Genomic DNA, 19,987 nt, shown 5'->3' on the forward strand with positions numbered 1-19,987 from the left:
ATCAAAAATGATCAAAAAGATTTAGTCAAAAAAGACTAAAAGGGGTAGCTCTCCCGGATCTGCGCTTACTGGCGCGGAAAAAAGAAGAACTGACGTCAGCGCGCGAGGGCGGCGTCTAAGTACTCCGACGACGTCATCCCGGCGCACGACGCCGACGACGGACGCGGAGCCGCAGACGACGCCTAGCGACGCGCAAGGGGTATTGCTGACGAAAAATCTTCCGGATCCAGTCTGACGCCTGGGGATATTCTAAGGTGAGGAATCTAACTAACGTGTTTCTTTCAGATATAAATGGTTGTGTACAAAATACCTCTCATAAAGTGTGGATTAGTGAGGAGGATGACAGAGAATACCAACCCCCTCCAAAGCGTTTGAGAAACCCGGAGGGTGGAAAGGGGAACATACAGGGCAAAGAAAGGTGATGAAGTGGAAAAAAGGCACTATATTCAATACAGTTAGGACAGAATATAAAACAATGAACACTGAATGAGTCTCATAGTGAAAGGAACGGCTTAAGAGATGTCTCCATTTTGATAAAAGAGCTAGAAACCACCTTAAAAGAATCATTGGGAAAGATGGATGAAAGATTAAAAAACATAGAGGTAGCCCTAGGAAAACTTCAGGAGAAGAACATGGCACACAGTGATCAAGTGATTAGAGAGGGTGGGGCCTCTACAAGGCTCAGACTGTATAATACAACAAGTGTGAGACCATTGGAAGTGCCAAACATACCAGCTAATAGGGAAAGAGAAGATCTAAATCAATTAAGACATAACAACAAGATGGAAATAAAGGGCTCAAAAACTCTGCCAGGCATAGATCATTCCTCGCAAAACTGAAATGGTCAAGGGGAAGAACAGGGAAATTAACAGGGGAGGAAAATAAATGAAACCCCCAAGTATAACACCCATTTAAGTGCTCATTTCACATATCTCCCACAGGCTAAAATCGAACACATTGTTCGAGCTTTAGATCTCCCACCTTAAGCAACCCCGTATATCGTAATTTTAACAACAGTCCCGCAGCTTTCAAAACGAGAAAACGAATCCTGGGAGACTTTGAGAAATAAATCCGTACACTGGTTGAGCAACAGGTCAGGACTACACAAGGTACTGTTTTCTGAATTCAAAATGGTCAGAAGAACGGCCTGGGTAGGGAAAACAAAAAAGCGTTTACCGGGGATTGTGTGGTATTAACTTTTGGCTCCACATACCTGGTGAAAACAATTTTGGAGCGACTAGGGAGCACTTTTATTAACCCCCAAAACATAAATGTCGTGCCATTAGGGTATTTCTATAAACCCCCGAATGGCTGGGAAGACAAAAATAAAAATAACGCTCACCCAGTGTTAAGTCATTTGAGGTATAATGTCCAAACAGCCAACAGGTTTGAAAGCCTGTATAATCTAGAAGAGCAAGATTGACTGGTAAAGACACCCATATTACAAACAGCAAATAAAAACGGGGTAGCCTATGGAAAGACTAGACAAAAAGCTATAGTCAGCCTAAGCACCGCACTGAGTCCAAATGCATCCCGGACTTTCTGCCAAAATTGGCAGATTGTCAAGCAGTCCCAGAGATGACCAAGTCAGTCCAAAAGCAAGCACTAAGGGTAGAGACCAACGTCTTAAAAGTAGGAATACGTCAAACACCGCTATCATTGACTCTCCCTATCTCACCCATGCCAGATGCAAACACTGTAATAGGAACATACAGCGATAATGATAATTTTATTAAATTGGTCTACTGGAAAATAGTGGGATTACAATCTAAGATAGGCAATCCAGTGTGGTCTGACTTTATAATGGGGTTTCATATCATATGCCTTCAAGAGACATGGCTAAAGGAGGCCATACACATGAATAGATATCGAATGTATCATACTGCTGCTGTTCCAGGAAACCATGGGAGGGCAAATGGGGGATTAGCTATTTATATATCTAATATGCTAAATGTCAGGAAAATTGTATTGAAATATGAGGAGGTTCATTATCAAGTCCGGGACTTGTATATTGGGAGAAAGCAAAGAGTGGTATTGGTTAACTTTTATAAAATGCACAGACAGACCAGATCAGGGGAATTTTAGAAGTCCTGTTAAAGGCTCTGAAAATAGTGCGAAGGTGATGGGGATGTGTTCTTTGTCTTGGCGGGGGGGGGGGGGGGAGGAAGAGTTAATATTACATTGTGCCGTTAAAATTGTATTTATGTATGTGGTATTATAAATGAAGAAGGGAAAAGTAAAACCCATTACTCACACTCACAATACGTGAACGTCCTAAACGAAATGGTATATGGTCTTGATCTGGGATTTGCAAATGGGATAAGCCCTAACCCGGTGCCTTTTAAAAGTACTTTCAACGGAAGAGGATGTTTCTCAATAATAGATTATATCCTACTTTCTGTTAACTTAGCACCAAGGATGAGGCAATTTGAAACTCATGCTATCATCTTGGGCGACCATGTTCCACTGAGCAGCTCCCTGAAACTACTAATACCTCAAATTAAGCACGATCACAAAATTATCCATGTCCCCCAACGTATGGAACTGAATAGAAAAAATGGCTACGCTTTGAAATGGTTGATGGAGAAACCACACAGAAAATCGTGGCAAAAAGTAATTCGGCAGTGGGAGCCATTTTAAACAAAAATGCAACACATAAAACAGTTCTGACTGCCTTCAAACATATTACAAGGTCGTCCATGAAGCCCTATGGGTACCAAAGTCTAACCCCACAAGAAAGCCCAAAGGATGGTTCAATTCAAAGTGTACCAACGCTTACTCCACTTTGAAAAGAATGTCCCATAGCATTCCTAGAAACCTGATAGCATTAGGAGGCGAGGTATATAATAACGCGATTAAAAAACGCAAAGGGGTGTTAAAAGAAGAGCTCTGGCAGACCCTCTATGAAGCCACTGAGTCAAAGGACGGGGCAGGCTTCTGGAGGGCTGTAAGGGCATCCTTCCTGGAGCCGGGGGAAGCCCCTACTATTAAAATAGCGATCACGTTAGAGCAGTGGGTGGAGCATTTTCCGAAATGTTTGGGCAACCACAACTCTGTAAAGGCAGCGGAAATCCTAAACGAGGGAACTGACGAAAGTAAATCATTACGTCCAATAACCGCTAATGACCTTCAAATTACTTTGGATGAGGTAAACAGGGTAATTATGGTAAGTAAGGGAGGAAAGGCGCCTGGCCCCGATGGGATCCCCGTAGATTTATATAAGAGTAATTTAGAGCTATGGGGCCCAATACTCATGCAAGTAATTACGGCCAGCTGTTCTTTTAAACATATAGATACTTGGTCGGAATCCATTTTAGTTCCCATCTTTAAAAAGGGAAACAGACAAGATCCTACATGTTATCGACCGATATCTTTTTTAGATTCCTCGTCGAAAATAACGGGGCGTATAGTTTTAGAGAGATTGCAAGACTGGACCGCAAAAAAACAAAATATTCTCGAACCTACAATTCGGATTCCGTAAGGGATTGGGAAAAGTCAAACAAAGTCTCAATTTGAGCATTCTTATTGGTAAATATACAAGTCTAAGAAAAGGAAGGCTATTCTTGGCGTTCGTTGACTTGACCGCAGCCTTTGACTGCGTAATACACGAGAGACTGTGGGGAGTCCTTCAGGACTTAGGGGTGAATAACACTATTATAAACTTTTTGAAACAACTTTACCAGAACGCCAAGGGCAGAGTTCGTTACGGTCTTAATGGAGAATGTACAGTACCCTTTCCAATTTAGAAGGGGGTCAGGCAAGGATGCGTGCTGGCCCCCTTCCTTTTTAATCTTTATACTAACGGTTTAGAACAAGCACTGATGAGAGCGGGACAAGACTTTCCCATGATAAAAGGGCAAGCTATACCGGCATTAATGTACGCGTATGATGCCGTCCTGATGTGTCGCACCCAAGTAGGCTTACAAAAGTTATTGGATGGATTTGTAGCATTCATGCGCGACTTAGGTGTAAGGGTGAACACACCAAAACGTTCATTATGAGGTGTGGCACAGGTAGTAACAAATGCAGAGACATGTTCATTGACAAACAGGGAATACATTTTATCAATAGTTTTAGCTACTTAGGAATATTATTTGACCATAAAGATACATGGGTTCAGGCTGTGCAGATGAGAAAACTCGCTTTTATGACAACTACCGCAGCCCTAGTCAACTCTTTAAAAAAATTAGGAAAGGAGGCCCCCGCAAGTCCTACTACAAATATACAGGGCTAAATGTGTATCGACAGCCTTGTATGGCGCGGGAGTGTGGGGACATTGTAACATCCAACCCTCACAAACGGTTGAAAATCAGTTCCTAAGATATATCCTGGCTCTCCCGGGTGGCGCACCATCGCATGTCTGTCACACGGAAATGGGGTTCCATTCTTAACAGATCTAATTAAAACGGAACCAATCATGCTCTGGTATAGGATATGGATCTGTGAGGACACCCATCTGAATCAGGAGATTTTAACTGATGTTTTGGGAATGACTGGTGTTTTAAAAATGAAATGGTTAAAATATGTTCGGGACTTTATGTGTGATATTGGGTACCCTGAGTTTTACTACAAGCCAAGCACAATGAGTGCGATGTCAAGAAAGATGCTGAAAGCTAAATGTTTATCATTACTTTAATCATGTCGTCTATCAGAAGAAATTGCTAAACCCACAGTAATGCATCATCAGATGATAGTGATAACTTACAGTATCCAACCTTTCCTCATTTTAGTGCGTGGCTCCTATGACAAGATGTTGTTAACAAGATTTAGATTAAACATATTCCATCATATTAACAGTTTCCCTAATATGAACGAATGGGCAAAGGTGATGCAATTATGTCCCTGTGATAACAGCTCAGAACAAACAACAATTCATGTAGCTTTTTTTTTTGTAAATATTATAACCCGCAAAGGAAAAAATGGTTAGAGCCACTTTTAAAGAAATTTGTTTTTAGACGATGCCGACCGGCGTTTTTAGCTTTACAACTTTTAGAAAATGAATTTATGATATGGATTTTAACAAACTTTTTGAAAAGTGTGATAAGATGTAGGAAGTCGATAATATTGTGATGGACTATCTGCATTACTATTCTATTTTTATGGGAAAGGAGTTGGTGTTTGTTGAAACTTGAATAATTATGTATTTTTATGATGTGCTTTTATGATTTTCCAAATGGAAATCGAATAAAGCTTGTTTACTTACTTACTTACCCACCTGTCTGATGTGATAGTGCGCCAGTGGGGGAGGTGATGGCTAATCCTGCCACCCACTGGCGTTTGATGGGCCTGAAAGTTCGGACTAGGAAGGTTTGGAGGCAGTGGTGGGTGGGGTGGTGGTGGACTGACCCGCCCGCTGGCCCCATGGTCCGCCACAGCAGAACCAGCGGCCGCGCTGGGATTGTTGCTGCGCAGGCTTGTGGCTCTGTTGCAAACGCTGCAGGGTGCCTCTTCCGGTGCCACGAAAGGAACGAAAAGCAGAAGGCGGAGGAGGGCGGTCTGCAGAGAGTCCCAAGGACTTGGCCGTAGCCCGTGAGTCCTTAAACCGCTCAAACGCGCTGTCTGCTTTGTCGCCGAAGAGGCGACGGCCATCAAAAGACATGTCCATAAGTGTGCTTTGGACATCCCCAGAAAATCCAGTTGTCGAGAACGGCATCGGTCGACGCCGGCCCGATGCCCCGTCCACTTCGGGGCTGAAACCGGGGTCGACGTCGTCCCGAGGAGCGGGCGACGTCGGAAGTGGTGCCAGAGGGGTCGACGTCAGTGGAGGTGTTATAAGGTCAACCGGCGTCGACCGGGATCCAGGTCTGGATCCAGGGTGGTGCTGAGACCTGAGCCGACAGCGGCGCCGGAGCCACCGGTGATGAAAGGCGAGGACCCCCAGTCGGGACCACGGGGCCCAAAGGCGCACCAGCGGGAGCCGACGGCCAAAAGAGGCGAGCCATGGGCGACAGGAATTCCTGTATTTTGGCCCGAGTCGCCGACGGACCCGGGAATGGCGGGTAGGCCGGCGCCGACGGCACAGGCTCCGCCGGAGCCACGAGGAGGCACCACCTGCACCCTCAGCTGCGTCGCTCGACCGGCGAGGGGAAGTCGGGAACGCTGACGTTTCTTCGACTTCTTGTGCTTCGCCTTACCTGACCCCGAGTGCGAAGACTTGGACCTCGAATGGCCCGGAGCTGACTGCCGGGCCTACAGCAGCTTTCGGGACCGCTCCCACAAAGACCTCGGCGCCATGGCCCGGCAGTCGGGGCACGACTTGGGGTCGTGTTCGCGCCCCAGGCAGAAAAGACACATGGTGCGGGTGCGTCACCGACATCGTACAGTGACAGTCCTCGCAGGACTTAAAACCAGGCATCCTAACTGCACCAGGAGTCGAAGACTCGATGAAAAGGCCTCAAAACGTTGACAGCCAAAAGCCTCAACATTTTCTGTATTAAGGATAGAAACGCACAGACAGTAATGCTACGTCTTTTACTGTAGCCTTACTCTATTTAAATGTTTTTAAACAAACTACTGCCTTTTTGCACAAGGATGTGAGAATCATCAAAAGGCAATTGGGGCTGAATGGTACAAGGCAACTATTTAGTCCTAATAAGCAAATCACAATGAGCCCTATTAACAAACTGACTTTTGTATTTTGTAATGTAGGAATTCTCAGGTTGTACAAAAAGCAAATCACAAACCTACATACGGAGCCCTCCGCCTCTCCGTTCGTTTCTGTGGGGAGAGCTCTGCCATGGTGAGAAATGCAAGCCTATGAATTAGAAGTAAATGTGGTAGAGGCTAGGGGGAGTGATGGGAAAAAGGGGAACAAGTACTACTAAATGGGATAGGTTTAGGAAAATTTAAGGACGGTTTTGGGGGTTACATGCTAATACAAAACACACACACAGAAAAGAGTAAGTCAACTGCATTTCACAAAGTAACTTTTCAAGTTACAACATCCCTAAAGACGTCAAAACAGGCTCTTATATACCACAGCCTAGCCTTGAAATAAGTAACACGCAACACAGTTAACCAATGGTACAGCAGCTTACTCCCACTGAACTCAATGGAGGCAGGGAATTAAAATGACACTCCTTAGGAACTAATATTAAATTAATTAAGTTATTAGGTTCAATCTATAAAATTATATATATATATATTCCCCACAAGCGACCCAGATTACTGAAGTTCGTGGCCCGTTGGCAGGTGGCGAGTCACGCCGAGCAGGTCTCCCGGCAAAAATATAATCGACACAAGAATCTTCTTCAAAGAAGGACTCGCTCTCGGAAGATGAATCAGAGTTTATTTCCTGAAATAAACTCTGATTCATCTTCCGAGAGCGAGTCCTTCTTTGAAGAAGATTCTTGTGTGGAATGAAAATATATAATATATATATATATATATATATATATATATATATATATATATATATATATATATATATATATATATATATATTCGCTCACTCCTCTTTCACCATCCGGTTTAAGGAAAGCACTCGCAGGGGTTATCTTTCGTATTCTTTATTCAATCCGCTCTAAAACATGACGCGTTTCGGCTGACGCCTTAATCTGATGTTTTTAGATTTCGCGCCGAGAAACGAACGGCATTTTAACAAAACGTCATTGGTCATGTGATACATTAGCGTATGGAGAGCAAAAGAGGACCACCATAAGTCCATAAACAAGCGCCATATTGGAGTGAGTAAAAACCCCATTGGAACATCATAAAGCAACAAACCTGCTGAATAATTAACAGCATACAGTATATATGTTTACCACAAATGCGTGAACCATATAATACGTAAAATATCATCAACTGTAGTTTGTTGCTGGTTGACACCATCATGCCGTGTATCGGCTGTAAATCCTTGGTGGTATTCTTATTACGCCGTGTATCGGCTTTTATCAATGTCTATCCACAAACAATTGTAGACCATCCAACGTATAAAAAAGTTACCTTAAGGAGTACATAAATCTGAATTCAACATAATTTTACAGAAACACATTAGTACATTAAAGACTTAAAGAAGGAGAGAAACTAATCTCCTAGATGCACTGCTAATTCTTCCCCTACATTCATCCCTTGGGGTATCTTCGTGCCTAGGTCTATAATATATCTCGATTCAAGTCTACGTAACTGTTTAATCCTGTCCCCTCCCCTGATGTTCAAGGGGATCTGATCCAGCCCATAGAAACGCAGCAGCTCCCTGTTGCTTTCATGCTTGTCAGCAAAATGTCTTGCCACAGAGTAGGTAGCATCATTTTTCGCTATCGCTCTCATGTGCTCCAAGATTCTTACTTTCACTGGATAGATAGTGCTGCCGATATAACGCAGACCACATGGGCATTCCAGGCAGTACACTACATAGGCGCTGCTGCATGTCAGAAACTTGGTTATGACTTTGGGCTTCTTGAGGCCAATTACCCTATACGTGAGTGTCCTTCTACTACTCACACAAGCCTTACATTTCCCGCAAGGGAAGAAACCCCTAAGCTCCCTTAAGGTCCCCCCCTTGGGAAGTTTAGGACAAAATTGGCTTTGGACAAGACTGTCTTTTAGAGATCTAGCCTTTCTGAAAGTTAATAAAGGGTTTGGTGGAATATCTGGGCCAATGACACTATCTGTTTTCAAAATGTGCCAATTTTTCCTCATGATTGTTCTTAATGCATTGGCATCACTCGAAAAAGTAGTGATCATTCTGAATTTATTCAATTCCATTCCTTTCTTACTAACTTTCTCCTTGGTAAAGAGGTCTTCTCTAGATATATTTCTAACCTTATTGAGGGTTATATCCAGAAGATCCCTATTATAACCTCTAATCAGGAATCTGGAAACACTGGCTTGTGCAGCTTCTTCAAAGTCCACTTACCTAGTGCTATTCCGTTTTAGTCTTAAAAATTCCCCATAGGGGATACTCTTGACTAATCCTGATGGATGGTTACTTGCCGCATGTAATAATGAGTTTCCGGCCGTGGGTTTACGATACAGTGACATATTTATGTTGTTATTGTCAATGCTCACTTTAAGATCCAAAAAATGTATGTGCGAAATCTAAAAACATCAGATTAAGGCATCAGCCGAAACGCGTCATGTTTTAGAGCGGATTGAATAAAGAATACGAAAGATAACCCCTGCGAGTGCTTTCCTTAAACCGGATGGTGAAAGAGGAGTGAGCGAATGTTTTAGCGCGGTTGCACCTCGGCGCTACAAAGCACCCGTCCGTGAGTGCGCTGGTCCCAGGTGCAGTTGGAGCCATTATATATATATATATATATATATATATATATATATATATATATATATATATATATATATACACACACACACACATACATACATACACACACACACACATTTGTATACATTCAATTTAGGTGATCGAAAATTATATAGTTGTTTTAAACAAATTAATAAAACACTTACATAAATGTATCTTTTAAACTTAAAAAAAAAAAAAAGAATTTCAATTAATTAAACACTTGACTCCAAATTAAAAATAAACATTAATGGGGGATGCCAATTGTTATTTTTTATTTGTTTAAAAATATTATTTATAGTTTAAATAATATATTTCAATTATTGTATGATTTAATACAGATCACAAGTTAACGTACTGTACCGTTTTTATTTTATTGATTCCAGGTTAAAATTAATTATTTAAATGATTTAAATTTTTTAATAAATACAGTTCATTACATTTCCTTACACTTTTCCATAGGGAGATCTCCAGCAACAGGTAAATTATGCGTTATGAGGCTTCGTCATTTAACTGCTTGGACTGAAAACATATAAATCCACATTTAGGTGTAAGTGTCCTCCCGAAAATCGTGAATATAAAAATAAAGAGAAGAGTTACACTCAGGTGTAGGAGTATATCTACATGTGAGTAAATCTACACATGTACATTTATCTTTGTGAATCAAGCCCATTGTTTGCCCAAGAACATTTGTTTCTTAGGCAAAACCTTTAATGGCCAGCTGACCAACAATCACTGACTTCGGTACAGAGTCTTTGGTTACCTTGGACTGGGAGTAGTAGTCTTTGTGGATTTGGGGCAGATCGGTGCAACTAACGTTTGAGCCCAGGGCCACTACAGCAGGCTCGCTTGGAACTTGCGGACTCCAGAGATTTCTATGCAGTAGCTCCTTGCAGTTACACTTAGCCAGCTGCACAGGGGCTGGAGGTATGGCAGGTGCAGTCTCTGGGCCAATCTAGACCTCATGGAAGACTTCAGAAGCTGCGGTCTCCGAGGCAGATAACAACCCTCACATCAGCGTTGATGGAGCGCTCAGGCTCGAAGTCAGTACCATCAGTCTCTTAGTCATGTCATGCTGTCGGTCCCACTACTTCAGTATTTTCTGTAGCAGGGCTGGACTGGCCGTAGTGTGCATCCGGAGTTTGCCCAGGAGGCTAGAAGGGTGGGGCTGGTTATGTGACTGGGGGCACACTTTTCTGGGAGACTAGAATATTGGCCCCCAGTACCAAAAGCAGCAGTGCTGGGGACCGGTTTTGACAAGCAGCAGTGCTTGGCACTTCCGCCCCTCAGCCCCCGGGATTGAGGCCGGTCCGACAAAATTGCCAGGGCTGCTTTGGGTTCCTAATCCAGGCCTGTTCTATAGGCTTGATGTGGTTCATGACCAGAGCAGTTTAGGGAGATCTGCAACCCCTTCCACACATGAATCGCTCCTGGTTTCATCTCTGGCAGTCTCCCTTTCTCTAGCTATTCCCCCACGCTGGAAATGTGCTGGGGATTCTCCTCAGCAGGCAGGCTTCAAGGCTCCAGTCAGACCCTCAGCTCCTATAGCAGAAAATGCAGACTTCAGGTGCTCTCACCTCACCTCTGGGAGACTGGTTGTCATGCAGGTACCAACCCTGGTCACACAGTAGTCCTTCAAGTACTCTGCGTAGCACTCCCTCTTTCTTGATTATGATGAATCTGGAGCTGGAATTAAGTAGTATGGTTTGGACAACACTTCTACACGGATTATCCCTATGGGTAATATATTAACTGTTTAAGACTTCACAACAGGCTTTTGTTGATTCTCTTTCAAATGTAATTTTCTGGCTGCTCCTTAGAAGAGCCTTTGTGCAAGGTGATAGCTCACGCACCAGGCAGCAACGATTCTCACTCCAAGCAGAAGTCTCCAAAGCAAAGGAACAATGAAGTGTGAGATGTAGCAATCAAGGACAGCCAAAAGGACAGGCCCTCCTCAAAAACATCCTCACGTTGAACAACAGAAACTGTGGTTTTACCCCTCATCCCTGCCACCCACCAAATGAAGAGCTCATAAAGATCTAATCAGTAGCCCTTTGTGAACAAGGTCCCCACTGAACTTCTAAAGAGAGCCCTGTCTCAATTACCCTTCACCTCAGCTACAGGAAAGCAGTCAATACACTTCCACTGTCAGGAGATCCCTCGATCTTGAGGCATGCTAAACCAGAAGACATACAAAATGGATCCCATTGGTTTCAGACTCTAACCAGATAGAGTCCTACTAGCATACGTGTCACATACTCATTGCACATACAAGCACACAACATGCTCATGATAGATCAGTGCAGGAGTCTGGGGTTTACATAACAGCGTAACTTTACATTAGAGGGGGCAGTAGACCACGCTCTCTGGGATGCAGAGAAAAAGGACTGGTCACACTAACGATCCCCAAAAACTCGGTACACTGCTGCACCACTTAATGTGATTCACACATGGTATGAGGACATTCCTGATGCGCACCTCGAGGTCACTGAGCGGGTTTTGGCGTTCGCCTTGCCAGGTACTAGTCTAAGCTTCTGCGCACACACTAGATTAGCGTGATGCTAGGGACAAACAAAAAGGAGCAGTTTCACATGCAGTTGAGCACTTAGAGGCTGGGTACATGCCTGTTCCCCATGTACCCCTGGACTTTCTATCCCAACATTTTCACTGAAGGAAATTAGCCCCTCACTTGTTTATTATCCTGAGAGTATCTTTGTTAAGAAACAAGACTTCATTTCAGCTACATGTCACAGTATAGACAATGTCCCTGCTGCCTTTCAGATCACCTCAGAAAATGGAACCGGTTCTTCCAAGGGAGGATAACTGTAGGTTAATGTCAGGGGATGTATTCATACCCCTTAAGTCCTGGATATGTATCTAAAAGCTGTGTATCTGTATCTATAGGAGGGAGCAGAGTTTCAGCATCATAGTTGCCAGTCTCTGTATGGGCCAGGTGCTCAGCATCCAAACTGGATCAGACTGAGACACAAATAACTCTTCCAGGCAACAGATGGAATATCTGGAAAACCATCTGGTTTGAACTGTGAATTCAGCATTGGTTTTGGTGCTGACCTCACTATCACTGCTGGTGTCAATGAAGCCGATGCTGGAGCAGATGATTTAGGTGTCAAGGACAACATGGAGGCAAAGACACTGTAAGCGGAAGGCGGCACCTTGACCTACTGTGGAGGGAGCTGTGCAGAGACCAGCTTCGAAACAGGCACTGAATGATCTTGTGTGATGGAAACCATGACCACCGTTACTGCATTGACACAGATCTGATCGAGGTCAAACTTACTGGTATCTTAACAACCAAGAAAGATGCATCAGTGCTCTTGAAGAAAAAAAAAACACAACATGGCCATGGCTCTTTGAATGATTTAACTTTCAAAGTCACTTGAGGAAAAGGAATTCTCTCCTGTACCAGAGTCTTCTCTCAAGAAAAGGTAACTCTGTCTTTAGATTCTTTTCTATTCTTTTCAGACCTGAGGGTGAGGGAGGATAAAGCAGGGGGAAGAGGGGGCTTTTGCAGACTTTTTGGTATTTTGTTTTTAAAGTGCTTCAAAGGTGAACTGATACGAGGCCTGGTCCTGAACCTGCAGTATGTCCCTAGTTGTTACTGGAGCGACCCTTCAACGAAGCCAACATCAATCTCTTTCCCTGACGGTTTTGAGATGAGTAGAAAGTCAAAGATCCCATCTGGCGTGTGTTTTGGCCACAGAAACCATAAGCAAGCATTGTGCAAATCAGTCACCATCGCCAGTCAGTGGCAGGTGGAGCAGGGCTTGGAGTCTGGCGATACAGGAGGAGACAAGTCTCTATGAAGAAAAAAGCACTCACAAAAATGTCAAAAAAACTATTTTAAAAAACTCACAATTGGCTCTGGATTCCACATCACTAAAGGCACAGAAAAAAGAAAATTGCATCAATGGAACCTGTGCACATTATAAGCACCAGGCACATTACTCCTGGCTCTACCTTGAGATGGTAGAAGCACTGACGAAGAGAATTAATTTCAAACTTTGAAGATCTTCACTCTCACTTGGCATAACATTACAACTAAGGAATTTGTGGGAACAGGACTACTATTAGTAGTATTTACTTGATTTTCATAATGTTCAAATCATCTTGCAATCTCTATGCTATTATGTACTTAGGGTTAAGATTAGGAAAATAATTACAATTGAACCTAATTATTCTTGTTCATCTACTACTGATATCGTTATATTTCATGAAATTCATCCTAATCTACCAGCGTTGATCCTGGTGATTCGATGACATATGAAAAATGCCAAAGACTTCAATTCTAATTGTACAACTCCTTAATTTTCCGGTGTCCTGCTTTAAAGCCGGTGCCGGGTGCCAGTGTGGTTTTATGGTCATTTGGCCTCTAGCATGGTGCTTGGCACAATATAATGTAATCCCATATATTACTGAAATGCTTTTTTATCAACTCACTAGTCAAGGCACTACTCATATCAATGTCAAATGCTTAAATAAATTTGCTTCAAACTTGTTTTGAGATTATCTAAAAATGTGTTTCACTCAATTGTTAATATTCATTCTTCTTTCCTGTTGTTAAATTCTTAAATGTTATAGCAATACAATCAGGTTTTTTATGTTGGCGTGTTTTGCTTTCAAATCTCAGTTTATACAGATTTCATTCAGCATCGGGCCAATGTTTTCCTTTCACCATAGCTCTCCCTCTGTAGACGAAGTCCCTGGTTCAGAGTTTGGCAGGCGGGTTACTCCATCACAAAGGTGCCAGATAGCACACCAACCTTATTACAAGTGCATTATGTCCTACAGAGCGTGTAATAATGCAGACGGGATAGGAGTTGTATTAGTGACAATGTAACCTGAATGCTAAACTCTAAGTCAGGCCATAAATTGCACAAGTTACTCTTTTTGTTACTTCTGTGCTTCCTTAGATGCTGTGGTTAGGAAGCACGAAAGCCGGTTCAGAAACGAAGTTATTTTTTCATATGTTAAGGCATCATTTTTCAATAGTCAAATTCTGCTGCAAATAATTAATTTATGCATAGGTAGTTGAGACTTTAGTGGCAGCAATTCTGAATAGTGTAAACAATATTTATCGGGCACCAAGAATTTATAGAACACTTACCCCATCCTTTTTATCTCTCTCCAGCGCTCCGTGCAAGAACTCCAGAGAAACTTCTTCATTTTCCTCTAGCCACTGCATTACAAACTGCTCAAACCACCTAAAGCAGAAGGGTGAAGAAAGAATACTGCTCAGGCACAAGCCCCATGTGTGCACCAACCTCACAGAGGTCTATGATCAGACAACTTTCAAAGCTATTAGGGTCGAGAGCCTTCCTCAGGCAACAAGGGTCAGCTTCGCACCAGAAGAGAGGCAACTTCGAGAGAGAGAAAGATCTCATTGTTTAACTTACAATCTGGCGGTTGAAACCATCTTCATCCTTAGGGTATTTCCTAAACTTCAACAGACAATAAATATACTGGCTGTGTTGTACCGCTGGCTCAATAACTGTGTGTAACGTTTTGTTGAATCCCCCATGTGACTTACGCTCTAAATTATTAAAGAAACAAGCGGTGACCTTGGGAAGGTGAACTGTTCTGTTCCCCCCATGCTCCCTTCTTGCTTCCTGAGATGATCCAGCATGAGCAGCGTCCATGTCAAGCTAACGTTCTCCTCCAGTCTTGCATTTAGGTCATGTTTTAGGTATGAATAAAAAGTGGACGAGACAACCATGTCATTAAATGACTTGCCTTTGATAACTAGTGCAACCTTTTGGGTTTGTTACTCAGAAACATTTAACATTCTTCCTCACTATCAGAAAGAATAAGGAGGATTTCATAAACAACATTTAGCCCTGATATCACACTTACTGTTTTGTAAAAATGAAAAAACAAACTCAAAGTCACGCAATTAGAAAAAACTACCTCTACACTCTTAAAAGTCCTTTCTCTACAGATAGGCAACAGATGCAGTGCTGCAAAGCTTTCACAATAAACTGTTTGAAGCAGGCATAATTTAACACTACTCACTGAAAACTATTCATGCAGGATGCCAACTGTATGGATGGCAACCAACAATAGAAACTGGATAACATATGAATGTTCATTTAACTTCACCAAAACATAATCTTCCTCTAGTTACACCTTTTATATAGGTTATTAACTTATATGAAACCTACAGGGGGGACATCAAAAATAATTTTAAAATGCATTTATTAACCTTTTGCGATTAAAAACCTACAATGACCATCAAAACAATTGCATTTAGTGCCGCACGCACATTTGCAGTTTCCGCTTGAACTTATAACAGAATTTGTAGGAACTTTTGACTTGAGACATAACCCAAGCATCGTTTCAGTATGTTGCCACCCAAGAATAATAACTATTTCCACAAAGTCCACCATAGCTTCTGCAAATCATGTTCCATTAACCCTACGGCGGAGGAGCGTCGCCCCACGGATTTAAGAGCAGTGCAGAGGAGAAATAAAATAATAACAAAGCGTTATCATTTGTTTTTCCTTTCCTAGGTATGGCCAGGGGCGGGGCTGGCTAGAGCAGGGGCCAGGGGAGGAGAGGTGAGAACACTCAAAGTGCGCATGAATGTCTGACTGGCTGTCTTGAGCCGGCCAAACATTCATGCATAGTAGCAGTACGCTAGATAGTTATATCGTTTTTTATGTGCCTGCATATATGTGCTGTTTCAGCAAGAAGGTTGAACTGTTCGTTCTATTCACTGTCTTGATGCTTGTTATAACTTTTCGCCTACTTCTGTCTATTAATCATTGCAGCACATATATTCTATACAAAAATCACTTTGGTTCAATAAATATTGAAAATGTCCCTTTGTGTATTCTTTGTATAATTTCTCTGAGCAAACAAGAGCACGAGTTATGAGCGAAAGGTTCCAGATCTGTCACCACCACCTCTGAGGGATCTTGGTTGTCATGTTCAGTGGTTGCCAAAACTGTTAGCTCCCTGTCTAGGTTTAGGGGGGCTTACGGTGGCAATGTGAGGTAGCTGGTCCAAGGGATGACATATCCTGCAGGGATGCACATTATCAGTCTGGCACTCTCCCAAAGCCTATGTCATCCACTAAGGCACAGTTACTACTGATAAGTGGAATCTACACGATAATATGTATTAAATCTGTTTGCCTGGAGTGAAACCTATGGCACTTGTCTAGGACACCTTGGTGCATTCTGTGCAGACGGTTCGGTGTAAGGTTTGTGCAAGGTAATATGTGAAATTTAATCCATGTAAACCTTGAGCTGCCTCACACTGCTTTTGGATAGCCTATCATATTCTTCCACCCTGTGTCAGTCAGTCAGCTCTTCATCTAGATCTCTGGCCCCCAACTCGAGCAAGGACTGAAGGGTCTGACCTGTCATACCCTTTGTAGGAAAGTGCCCCTTTTTGACATGGCCACCCCCACTTTTTGACAGGTGTCTGACGCAATTTTTACAAAGTGAACTGGGTTCCCGCTAACTAGGTTCCCACTGCCAGTGTTCTTTTACTAAAACAAGGTAACTGTGCAATTGTTCCCAAATTGCCAAGGCCCTTAGCACCCCCGTAAGTCCCTAGTAAATAGTACTTACTCATAAAGAGGATCCCTAAGCGCTGCAGCATGTATTGTGACATCATAAGGGACCCACCACCAAACGTATGTAGAATGTCATAGCAGGCTGCTTGAAATGTGTGCAGACAAAAGTGAAACAAGATCATGGCGCACATGCCATGCCCAGAGACACTGCATGCAATATATTTCAGTCATCCCAACAGCAGGCCTTACAGCCCTAAGGCAGTGTGCATTATATTACATGCAAGGAAATATCTGCATGAGCAGATATGTCCCTATGCTGTCTAGTTCAATTGCTAGATTAGTACAAGAGAACACAGTAGCCATTTTAAGTTTTTGGACTGGGCAATGGTCATTACTAGCTCCCCAGCTACATGATGGCTTTACTGATCAAACACCTTGCGCATATAAATCCATACTGATGCCAGCGGTGGATTTATTAAGATATGCACCAGAGGACAGGTTAGAGGTGCCCACTGAAAACCTACCAGCTTCTTAGTGTGCTGTCTGGCAGGTATTGTCCTGCCTGCCACTACACACATGGTTCTGAACACCTGCAGGTGAGAGGCGCACTCTCTGAGGCCAGAAACAATACCTGCATGGAGGAAGGTGTTCACACCTCCTCCAGCAACATGTCTAGTAAACCTACATACCAAGGCCTGTGACTTAAAAGCCCCTGCCACTTTTGACATGCGATCCCGGCTTCCCCAAGACCTGGGAGATGCCACCCTCTGTCCTGAGGCCCATTTGGCACCAGGAAAGACGGGAAATTAGCCATACTAGGAGGCGTGGTGCACTACCAGGCAAGTCACACCCCTATGGTGGGCTACCTCATGTGCCCCATGAAAGAAGGGTTCCCCATTGTGGTGACATTAGGAATTTTGTGAAAGGGTTATGGCCACTCCCCACAGGAACTGGTCATATAGTGGGTGCAGGAACCTGAGGTTAAGTAGTCAATTGGCTACTACCACTCACCCCCCTTAACAACCCTAAATTCAGCATTTAAGTGGCCCCCTGACACCAGGAGGTAAGATTCGTCAGAATGAAGAAAGAAGAGGACAAAGAGTCAAAAAGCAAGAACTGCAGACTTCTGATAGAATTTGGCACCAAACCCTGCCTGCTCACCTCCTCATGTCCCTACGATTGCAACAACCAGACTCATCCTGCAGCTGTGCTTCCTCCAAAAGCCACTTCGCCAAGTCGTTAGCCTCTCCCTTGAAGTGGAGGAGTGGCAGACGCAGCCATCGCACCCAATCTACGGAAGGTCATCAACATCTCCTTCAAAACAGCAACATTCCCGGAAAGCTGGAAGCACGCCGAAATCAACGCCCTCCTCAAGAAGCCCCAAGGCGGACCCCAAGGACCTCAAGAACTTCCGGCCCATCTCCCTGCTCCGTTCCCGGCGAAAGTCATCGAAAAAATCATCAACATGCAACTGGTCCGCCACCTGGAAGACACATCATCTTGGACCCGTCCCAATCCGGTTTCAGACGAAACCACAGCACGAGACAGCCCTCATCGCCACCACAGACGACATCAGGCGCCAACTAGACAACGGCGAAACCTCAGCCCTCATCCTCCTAGACTTGAAAGCCGCCTTCGACACGGTCTGTCATAGCACTCTCAAGACACGCCTCCTAGAAGCCGGAATCCAAGAGAAGGCCCTTGACTGGACCACGTCCTTCCTCTCTGGCACAAAACAGAGCGCCCGCCTCTCACCCTTCCGATCCGAAGCCACCAACATCATCTCCGGCGTCCCCCAGGGATCATCCATGAGCCCGACGCTGATCAACGTCTACATGGTCCCCCTCGCACAAGTGGCCCGCCATCACAACCTCAACATCATCTCCTACGCCGACGACACCCAGCTCATCCTCTCCCTCACCAAGGACCCGCACACCGCCAAAACCAACCTCCACGAGGGAATGAAGGCTGTCGTCGACTGGATGAGGAGCAGCCGCCTTAAGCTGACCTCGGACAAGATGGAGGTCCTCATCCTCGGACCCACCCCCTCAGACTGGGACGACTCTTGGTGGCCGACCACAATGGGACCAGCACCAACACCCACCGACCATGCACGCAACCTATGATTCATCCTCGACTCCTCCCCCTCCATGTCCAAGCAGATCAACGCCGTTTCCTCCTCCTGCTACAACACTCCGCAGGATCTACAAATGGATCCCGACCAAGACTAGAAGAACGGTGACACAGGCCCTCGTCAGCAGCAGACTGGACTACGGCAACGCACTCTACGCAGGAATCCCAACCAAACACCTACGGCGGCTACAACGCATCCAAAACGCCTCAGCCCGACTAATCGTCAATGTCCTCCACCGCAGCCACATCACGCCCCACCTGAGAGACCTACACTGGCTACCCGTCAACAAGAGGATCACCTTCAAGCTCCTCACCCACGCACACAAAGCACTCCACAATGCCGGACCAGCCTACCTGAACACCAGACTCAGCTTCTACACCCCCAACCGCCGGCTCCACTCCGCCAGCCTCGCCCTCGCCAATGTCCCCCGCATCCAACGAACAACCTCCGGCGGCAGATCCTTCTCCTACCTCGCCGCCAAAACCTGGAACACCCTCCCTACTTACCTACGGCAGACCCAGGACCTACTCGCCTTCAGAAAACTCCTCAAGACCAGGCTCTTCGAACTGTAGCGGTACCCACTCTCCCCCCTCAGCGCCTTTAGACCCTCACCGGTAAGTAGTGCGCTTTATAAATGCATTAATTGATTTCACTGCAGCCATCAAAACGTCCAGTTCAACATCCTACTTTTCACTGGGTCCACCCACGCAGCAGCAACCCAGGAAAAGGTCGCTGTGTTCCAAGAGGTCAGATCCTTCTCCCCACCAAGAGAGAAGACGCCAGGACCAACTGGAGTCGCCCTGCACGAATACCCAGGGTACGAGACCTCTTGCAGCAACCAAAGCTTGTTGGAGTCCAATCCGGACTCCAACATCATAGAGACTGTGCAGCCAATGAGGGACGTCCAGCACAGAGAGTGGCACAGCTGTCCTCATTTGTCCCCCTTTGCAGGTCTAACCGAGAACCGTCGATGCCTGTGATGCACAGGCACCAGCCGACCAAAACTCACTACACCCGAGCTCCTCGGTCCTGGGCCACAACAACATGCTGTACTCTCCTGCTCCCAGGA

The 19,987-nt window shown here is 44.5% G+C and overlaps 1 protein-coding gene across 5 annotated transcripts in view; it reads right to left on the reverse strand.

The window, feature by feature from the left end:
* UNC13B (unc-13 homolog B) overlaps positions 1-19,987 on the reverse strand; it is a 2,660,654-nt gene that overhangs the window by 452,949 nt on the left and 2,187,718 nt on the right. For all 5 annotated transcript variants that reach the window (XM_085628130.1, XM_085628129.1, XM_085628128.1 and 2 more), the window contains one exon: positions 14,370-14,466. In XM_085628130.1, the coding sequence (XP_085484256.1) occupies positions 14,370-14,466 (97 nt within the window). The remainder of the gene's footprint in view (positions 1-14,369; positions 14,467-19,987) is intronic.

This window comes from Triturus cristatus, chromosome 2_1 (genome assembly GCF_964204655.1).
Source record: "Triturus cristatus chromosome 2_1, aTriCri1.1, whole genome shotgun sequence".
Taxonomy (NCBI): domain Eukaryota; kingdom Metazoa; phylum Chordata; class Amphibia; order Caudata; family Salamandridae; genus Triturus; species Triturus cristatus.